At 26.5% G+C, this 10664-nt stretch overlaps 1 protein-coding gene across 1 annotated transcript; it reads left to right on the top strand.

Moving 5' to 3' along the window:
- Positions 1-3612: 3612 nt before the first annotated feature.
- On the top strand, positions 3613-8043 carry LOC119669891. Its single transcript, XM_038079937.1, has 3 exons — positions 3613-3772; positions 3863-4937; positions 6814-8043. Exons 2-3 carry the CDS (start codon positions 4157-4159, stop codon positions 7434-7436), a joined length of 1404 nt encoding a protein of 467 aa, XP_037935865.1. The 5' UTR covers positions 3613-3772; positions 3863-4156; the 3' UTR covers positions 7437-8043.
- The last annotated feature ends 2621 nt before the right edge of the window (positions 8044-10664 follow it).

The following is a 10664-nucleotide window of genomic DNA, read 5'->3' as shown; positions in this document are numbered from 1 at the left end:
TTTTTGCTAGTTTTATTCGTTCACTTTATTACAAAAACAAGTCGAAATTGCAATTCGATGTCATATAAAACTCCAACTTTTAGAATTTAATTTAATTATGGGCTACACAAAATCAAATTGAAATTAAATTCATAGGCCGTGTGCGAGTAAATTGATGGTAAATTGAGGGAAATAGTAAATTATATCGGTATGGCAGCGAATGTTGGTATTTACCTGAATTTCGAGTAGGGTAAATTAGATAAAAATTAGGTGAATTAGGTGTTACCATTGTAAAAATTTTATAAGATGTTTAAATAAATAAATAAATAAATAAATTTGATAAATATTTACATAAGTGCAGTACAAAAAATCCCTAGGAAATTTCTATTTACTTTACCTCAGTTTACTTGAACTCGCTACATGTATGCACACTAAATATACAGACCAAGTGTTAGCTATACACTTTGAAACAATATGTAATTTTACTGCATACATGTCTCTAGACCGTAATTTGGTATGCATACTTAATTATACACAGTGCGATTTGGTTGCACGGCATACTTGGTTTGCATACATGTAGCAATGTCTATATTATGCTTTACTGTTTATTATATTAATATTCTCGAGTAAGATTGTTTTAAAAAGATATTTGCTCCTGTATTTGAGATTGATTGAACATTATCTATATTATTAATAATATATAATATGATTTATTTAATGAAATGTATAAATAAAAATACAAACTAAAACAGAATTTTCCAGAAAACTATTTAATAGCAATATTTGAAAAATATTTGACTTTAATAAAAAATTCATTTTTAAATCATTTCCAATTCTATGTTATAAACATATCTATAAATTGTTTCGCCTACAACAAATCATATTAATAATTTAATAAACACTTAACATAATGAAATATGGTTGTTTAGAAATATATTGATTATTTTTAATAGTAGTTTTATTAGTACAGCAATTATAAAATGATTCGTTTTTAACTGATTTTGGATCACTTTAAAATCATTTTAAACTATTATTTTGTTTTTGTTGCAGTTTTTCGGTATGGTTTTTAGTTAGAACTATTTTAGTACGAACATGATGAGACTAATCTTCATAAGAATTCTTTCAAACATCTTCTTTGAATCAATTATAAACAAACTTCTTTGAATCAATTATGAGCTAAAATTAAACATATTAACGATTTATATATATGTGACAATTTTACTTATAAATCTTGCTTTTTTTATGATTTATTTATAATAAAGATATGTAAATAAACTATGAATATATAACCGGGTAAGCAAATAGTTTAAATGGCTATTAGCTTCTATTAGTTATATTAATAAATTTAGTAATACCTGACGATTAATAAAAAAAATATTCATATTATGTCTTAAAATACGTTTTTTACTACAGATTCTACTTTGCACCGAATATTGAAAATCTGCTTCAGATTGGTTAATTTCATTAAAGTACTTAATATTTAAATAGTAATTTCTATAATCAATCTTAAAAATATTTCCCAATTTTATTAAAATTAACCATCACTGATATTTATTTTAAAAAAATATTACTTTTTCGTTATCTCAACTTTATCTTTTGCCTAAAATTTATCTTACGCATAGTTGCATTTGAAATTTCCCTTAATTTCAGCCTTCGTTTCAACGAAATTAAGTCCATTTTCCCTAATTTCGTTCTAACCTCAAAACTGAATTTTGTATGGAAAAAACAAATTAATTTCGCTGATATGGAGATGAAATTAAGGACGTGTGCGAGTTAGGCTAAGTTGCATTCTAAATTAGGGAAATTCTAAGTTATGCCGACATTATAGTGATGATCCCAAAAAACTTCCCATTTGGTTTAGCATCAACTTAACCTAACTCGCACACGTCCTAAGATTTTTGCGAAATTAAGGTAATATGTACGTTTTTCAAATATCATATACAATCATATACAATAAACACAAACGTAGCAGTTTTTATACAGAATAAGACGATTTCAACCAAATAATGTAAATGTATATATTAATATAGCATATATAAAAATTATTTAACCTATTAATTAATACGCATTTTTTTATAATATATGTACATATGGAATTGGAATAACAATTTTTATATTATATATTAAATAACATATATATATTTTTAAAAGAATTTTGTTAACAGAACACATAGTTTTCTATTGAAACAGTGAAATATATACGAATTATGTTAATTATCTGTATTCCTTCCAAGTCACAAATATTCGAGTGTCTTATCTGCGTAATCATTTGGTTTTTTCCTTTTTTTGCATTTTCTTGTTTAACATTAATTCTCACGTACACATACCCAAGCGGGCAAAGTATTAAACAGAATTCTGTTTACGCAAAAATGTATGAATTTGCTTTCCAGTTGTGTTCGTTTATATACATGTGTATATATGTATATGTGAAACGAATTTAAAAAATGGGTGCAAAAGCAATTTCAAAAATGAAATTACAACAAAAAATTCATTTCAAAACAGGTAAAACAACGATCTATCAACCGTAGAAGTTAGTAACAATGAAAATGTTGGCATATACATATGAAAAAGAATTTGTAGGTTAAAGCGAAATACAAAAAAGAAAAAATTTCATATATTATTTAAGCAAATAATCGATAAATAAAAAAAATTGTATAAATTATAAATTTGTGGAATAAAAATATATTAAAAATAAAATTTTTTTTAAATATAACTTTAGACATGAAAAACCTGCAATACATGTATGTATTTCCCATGATTATCTGACATCAAAAAGAAGATATACCCCAATAATGTGATGATACATTCACTGCAATCACAATAACAAAATACTCGTATAATGTACTATCATGCTTATAGGGGTTATTGTTTTCTAATTCTCCCTTGCTTCACATATTCGTACGTTTTCGCTTCATTTAGTTTGCATTGTTGTTTGTTCTTCATATTACTTCAGGTTAAAGCAGTATAGCGCAGCAGTAAAAGCAAAAAGTAAAATACTTTTAACAAAAAGTGGTAGAAACAAGTCAAAGTAAAAACGCAATATTTAGGTCGGCAATGTTGGTGTTATTGTGCGCTACACACAATGCCTGCTGAACATTGTTAACAATATTCTGTATTAATATATCATGGTATCGCATAATATTGTGAGCCTTATGAATATACTATGTAAGATAATATACATTTACAATAATTCTATTTTATTTTAACGAAATAGTTAACAAGTGTAATTTAGTATATATATATTTATATTGATATTGCAATTAAATTTAAGTTTAATAATAATATATCTTGATATACGTGCAATTTCTTTTAGTTTAGTACATACATCTACATCTAATTTTGCAATAAGCAGTATTAAATGTTTCAATATGCAATTAAATTTATTTCTCTTCATAATTAGATTATATAATTATTTCAGATATTTAAAGTGTTGCTTTTTTATATAAAAGATATCTAATAATTAATTAGAAATAATATTCTTCATCATATACTCAAATATCGATTATATGAATAATTCACTTATGAAGTGCCTAGCGTAGAGTTCTTAAAACCATTCCGTGCAAATGGCATATAGCAACCCTGAAATGTCGGCATATAAAAAGAAACAACAGCGGCGGCAAACGTATGGTGTGAAAAAGGAAAATGTAAACGAAGAGTAAAATTTGGAACGAGTCGTTTTTTGTTCGTTACTGCTCTGTAGTTGAACGAATTTTATATTTTAAAAGAAAATTTTTGAATTTTGAAATAAATTTTTTACAAGCATAAAAAGTGCTGTGTATAATCTTAATAACTTGTAAGTGAATATAATTATTAAATCTTATAACTCTATATATAAAATAATTAAGAATGTGTTATGTATATTAATTTTACTTGTTTGCTACAGAATATATTGAGGACGGAGAGAGGAGAAACTTAACAGTGCAAAACGCAGCATTTAAAATTTTTAAAAGTGAATTATTATTTAAATTAAAAATAGTTTAAATAAAAATTGAATTAATAAGGATATATACGATACGAATATATATATCCTTTCATAAAAAAAAATACATTTTAATTACCACCACCACTAATACAATTACAAACATCGTCACCGCAGCTGCAGCGGCCATCGCTTATCATCATTGTTGGCATCACCACTTTTGCTGACACATCTGTCACTGCTGCCACAGCTGTCAAAATGACAACTGGCAAGGATATCGCATCGTTTTTCGAAAATGGCACAACTGAACAATTTGAATATTGTTTTAAACTATATCCGCAGGTGCTAAAATTAAAAGCTGAAAAACGAAATAAAAAGCCACAAGAACTCATTCGCTTAGATGAATGGTATCAAAATGAACTGCCAAAACTTATTAAAGCACGAGGGAAAGACGCACATATGGTTTATGATGAGCTAGTGCAAACCATGAAATGGAAACAGTCAAGAGGAAAGTTTTATCCACAACTTTCTTATCTAGTAAAGGTAAATACGCCACGTGCAGTCATGCAAGAAACTAAAAAAGCTTTTCGTAAATTACCAAATTTGGAGCAAGCTATTACGGCATTATCAAACTTAAAAGGAGTAGGTACAACAATGGCATCAGCATTACTTGCGGCAGCTTCTCCAGATTCAGCACCTTTTATGGCAGATGAGTGTCTGATGGCTATACCTGAAATCGAGGGCATTGATTATACAACTAAGGAGTACCTCAATTTTGTTCAACATATACAAGCAACAGTCGCACGTTTAAATACAGAGGCTGGTAGCGATACTGTATGGTCACCACACCGTGTAGAATTGGCCTTATGGTCACACTATGTGGCCAATGACTTAAGTCCAGAATTATTAGAAGAAATGCCGGGTCCTGGCGCTGGTGGTGGCGCTAAGGTAAACGGTACCACTGCCAAACCGAAGTCACCAAAAGAATTAGATGGTGGCGAAGACACAAACGATGCTTATGACGAAAGTTTAGTTGCAGGTGAGTTCTATATTCAATTTAATTTTTATATAAGATAAAAATTATAAAAATAATAGATTCAAAAATGTATTTAACTTTGGTTGCCGTAGTTTTCTATACCTAAAAAAATTTATTTTATTTGTGTTATTACTCATACATAAGGCTTTTTTTTTATAACTACAATACCTAGAATTTAGCAAAAAGATATTTAATAATTGCATTGAATTTTTTATGCTTAATTATATATATTGTTAAATGCCTTCAAAATTTACTTTATTAAACTTAAAATTCAGATATAAATAGATTATTTCAATTTGATTTTTTTTTTTTTGCATAATCAATATAATGTAGTCACTAACAAAAATTAAAATTTGAAGAATGTTTCTATATAAATTAAAAATTATAAAAAGTTAATTTCTTGTCTACAAAGTCTAAAATTAAAATCTCGTAATCCAGGCTCCCATGCTCTTAAGAAGAAATATTACATTTATTTGTGTAGTAGCTTGAATTGTTGTAACACAGCTGTAACACGCATTATCTAGAAACTTCACAATCAAGTTTGTAAAAGTTCGAAATATTTTACGCTTAACTTATCACGTATAAACACAAATTTTTCGAATTTTTCGAAAACTTACTCGAAAATTGGAAATAGAAATGGTGATTGTTACTTTAAGGCAAGATCGTTGTTAAACTTACCAACCTAATATAGGTTGGGTACAAAGTACATAAAATTTTGAAATATATAAATCTCAATTTAAATTGTTAGTATAATTAGTGGTGGTATTGTAATTGTAATTCTCATTTAATTTAAATTATTAATGCATAAGTTTGAGTATCGGTCACTTGACGTCTACCTTGGATAGATTTTGGAACAAAATGAGATTGTGTGCAAATATTATGCTAAAGTTCACTTAGTACAGACTATAGTATAGGTTAAGTAATTCGAATTAATTTTGTCTTTGATTAAATCCAGAGGTTCGCAAAAATATATATAAACATTTTTTAAATTAGTGCGTTATAAAAATACAAGGCGATAAAAAATACGAACATTTATTAATTAATATAAGTTCAATAGGATTTTAAATAAAACCAACTAATTTTGTTAATGTTGATGTTTATCGTAAAGTTATTGTTACAATAACTCAATACGAGTTGTAGAAATATATTAGAGGTCAGAAATATTTCAGGAACATCTAAATTAATATTCCTAAAAATTTATAGACAATAAAATACAATTTTGCAGTATACATACACAAAATTTTGCCTCTGCTATAACAGGCAGCTGACACATTTATAAGCCGATCTTTGCTTTAATACTTGCGGCTATTGGTTTATGTACCTCTTAGCCCTTATACTATACATAATAGTGTTGTTACTTCATACACCTCTCAATAATAATCCTCTAATCTGTATTGTTTTCCATTTAACCTTTTAGTAAATAATTGTGTCAGGTTCGAAAAATTTTTGTGCACAAGTTGAAAAGGTAATGCAAAATTGTTAGAATTTGGCAAAAACTTGATCGTGTAGTTGCTGAGCAAGAAACCAGTTTATTGAGATACCGACAGATGGACGGACATTATAAACGATATAACTTGTGTTAGCCATGAGTATATATAATATAACCTATATGTATAGTCTCCGACATCTCGATTCTATTACAAGCATTTTGACAAATATATTATATTAGTTATTATTCAAATTAAAAAAATAAAAAAATTTTTAATGTTTATTTCAAAACTTAAAAATTTGATAAAATACCATACCATTTTTCATTTGTAACTACAGGACGAGGTGATATAAATAATATCGCAACTAAATCACTTATTTCTTTTATTATTTGATATCGTTTAAGTCTTTAAAATTAATAACATACTATTTTTTTCATTTATAACTACAGGACGAGGCGATATAAATAATATCGCAACTGAATCTGAAACAGATAATGAAAATACAAATCCAACTGGAACTGTATTACAAGATGGTGATTCCAATTTTGTTTCTAATGATTCCATTGATGAGAATACTACTCAAACGACAGCCACAACTTCAACTGATGATGGAACACCGTTGGCCTCAGACTCTGAAAGTAATATAGAGGCACCTTTAAAAACTAATGCTACCACAGGTGTAACAGGAGCAGCTATAGTAGCACCTCTTTTGCCAAATGCCGTAAAAAAGAATGGAAGTAAAAATTTGGCATTAGGAAATGGTAACGGAACAGGTACAGGTGACAGTTTAGATGGAGAAAACAGTAACTGTATACGATCTTCTGCTAATGAAGATGCTAGTGAAGAAGATGATGACGACGACCGCATGGTTGATGAAAGCAGCAACAGTAACAGTCTTGGACATAAATCCGTAACACCAATAATTAACCTCAACGACGGAACTACCAATACTGATAACGATTCAACTTTAAGCAGCGCAGGCATCATACAAAAACGGTCACTGCATTGCAGTAGTGACGGTATCGACGATGGTAACAGTCAACCGGAAATGAAAAAAATTCGAAGTGAATAAAAGAGAGTGCGCCGAAAAGACACTTTATACAATGGAAGTTAAATATACATTCAACTCTAATATTAAGTCAAATTTATATACACACATAACTTTGAGAGAAAAACATGAAGAAAAAATATTTAAGTTAGAAATAATCCTTCATCGAGAAAAAATTAAATCTTTTGCATTATAAAATTAAACTTTCCATTACCACACTCACAACTTAACAAGATTAAAAATTAGGTTAAAAATAAAAGCGTAGAAAAGAGAACAATACAAAATAATATTATATAAAATAGCTATAACGATAAGTATAATTATATAAAACTAATATACAATATAAAAAAATTGCTAAATATTTTTACACAGATACTAAGTAAAAAAAAAGAAATAAAAAACTGCAATTTAATCCCTCTCCAGAAAAATACTTCCACTTAACAGGAACACCAATGCGAATGCCTATGCACTTAACTAACTCGTAAACGTTCCAACAAATTTGTACTCATTCAGATCTGTTATCCGATACTCCCTGAAACAACAAGAATCATAATTTGTTCTTAGTTTTATTAACGGATTTCTTAGGTTAAGCATTTTATTATTACGTAAATTATATATATGTGTTTTTTTATTTTATTTCATGTTTCAATAATTATCTTTGTAATATTTATTTGCATTTTTATTTAAAGACAAAAAGAAAAAACTCGAAAAGCAATCACGCAAAATTTTAAGTTCATACTTAATGAAATTTTTTTTTTAACATAAAAAATGGTTACAAAAAAGTTATATAAAATATATTAATCACAAGACGCGAAATTATGAAATTAAGTATAACAAGTTATTATTTTTAAAGAGTAATTTAATGTATACTACTTTATAATTATAACGATGATACCATTACATAAAATTTTACTACAAAAAAAAAAAAAATAAAATAAAAAAAAAAGCCGGAAAAATTATATTGTTTAAATAATTAAGAAATTAGTGTGTTTAGGATATATAAGGGAGAATAAAATTTTCTTAAACACAAAAAGAAGTATTGTATAAATAATATTTTAATTATACAATATTTATAAATTATTATTTAATAATAATAAATAATGCTGTTTTCATTATTATTAAATAATAATAATATTTATTAGTCATTATTATTAAATAAGAAATAATAAATATTGTATAATTAAAATGTTATTTATTATTTAATTAATTGTTGTTACGACCAATTTACAAAAAGTATGTATTTATTATTATTTAATAACAGTAAATAATGTTTTTTGATTACTACCAGGTTTGGGTCGTTTATTTAACACATTAAATTATGAAAAATGTTTTTTTTAACAAAAAATTAGACTTATTAATTTATGTTAAATATTTTAATTATATATAAATTTTTATAAAAAATTACAATGAAGATAGTCTTCACATAGATCGAAATATCTGTAATAAAAATAATTTTTAATAAAAATTTAAAATATATATAAAATATTGAACACAAATTAGTAAGTGTAATTTTTTGTTTAAAAAAATATTTTTATAACTTTATATGTTAAATAAACGACCAAAGTCCGGTAACAATCAAAAAACTTTTTATAAATTGTTCGTAATAACAATTAAGTAATCATTATTTAATAATAATGAATGATAAACATTATTATTATTTAATAATAATGAATAATAAATATTATTATTATTTAATAATAACGAATAATATATATTATTATTTAATAATAATGAATAATAAATATTATTATAATATTAATAAATATTGTTTGCACAATATAATGCTTAAAATATATTCAAAGTAAACAAATTAGAAATAATAACACATACATATAGTATTTATACACACTTTTCGTTAAACGTAACAGATGTATTGATTATTCAACAACTATAATAACAAAATTAAAATGCATTTCTTGTTAGATTAGCATCTTTCAAAAAAAGAGCTTATAGCAATGACGGATGATTTTACATGAGGGATGCCAAATGCTATGCACAACCTAAATTAAAAGATCTGGAGGTATTACTCATTGTATGCATTATGCAGTTAAATACAAGTTAAAGACTGGCATTAAATATTCTTGTCAAAATAATGTTATGTGCAGATTCCCGACCGTTCACGATTTTTTATATTATTCGGGTGAATCTTATAACACGGAATCTCTAGAACACAGGAATATCAACATATTATAGTTGTTAAATCGCTCTGAAAATTTCTACCGTGTCGGGGTTAAAGTATAGCTAAAACCTTAATATAAACTTTTCAATTTCGGTACTCTATAACGGAACTCTATGTACACGATGTCATCAATCTGTTCAACTATTTACCTGCTCAAAACTCTATGCATTGTCACTTCAAGAAGTGAAAGTTTCAGTATGTGGTACAATTAAGAAAACCATTGTTTGTTATTCTTGTATTATATTTTTCCGGGTCTACTCTTATCTTTAATTTCTATATCATCTTAACTCATTTCAATTTTTGTTATATTCTTCGCTTGATGTAGTTACCAACTATTTTTTGTAAGTATGGTCTGACTAAAAACAATCGTTTAAATTTATTAAATACTTATGCATATAATCATGAGTTTTTATTACATTTAAAAACAAATTTTAAGTTTAATTTTAAGAAACTATCAGTTCCAATTTTTGCATTTTGACCTAAAAACATCAAGACATCTTATAGATATTAAGGAAAATGATGACCGAAATACAAAAGAGGAGTAAAGCAACTCAACAAACAATATCAAACATTACTGCGTGATTCCGATAACTCTGGTACACCAATTTGACAAAAGAGTCGAGTATTGAATTGCTCCTTTCTACTCCAGATCATGCATTTTACGAGTAATTAAATGGAAACGTAAATTATCGGCATAGGTGCTACCTTCATCTTTTGTTCTTTCCATAATATACATTCAAATTACAAATTATAAGGAATAATAGAATGAATCATACAAAATCATATAAAATAAAATGAATCATTAACAGAATCTATTAGATAGATTTAGGTATGACCTTTAACTCTATCACCTAACAGCTATCTAACATTTTTTGAAATCAATCGACTTGATTGTGTTCGAGCATTTTCTCTTTGGGTGTAGAAAAAAGTAACACGGGTCCATGTTAGGTGAGTACATTATTGCATTAATCACATCACGATAACTTTATTTCTATATGTACATATATATACATATTTTGTACGTAAGTTTTAGAATATATAAATTTGTGTATGTTCTACTTTCAGTTATTTCT

The sequence above is a fragment of the Teleopsis dalmanni genome, chromosome 1, assembly GCF_002237135.1.
Source record: "Teleopsis dalmanni isolate 2A chromosome 1, ASM223713v2, whole genome shotgun sequence".
Taxonomy (NCBI): domain Eukaryota; kingdom Metazoa; phylum Arthropoda; class Insecta; order Diptera; family Diopsidae; genus Teleopsis; species Teleopsis dalmanni.
The sequence above is the reverse complement of the archived record's forward strand: the minus strand, read 5'-3'. Positions and strand labels throughout refer to the sequence as shown.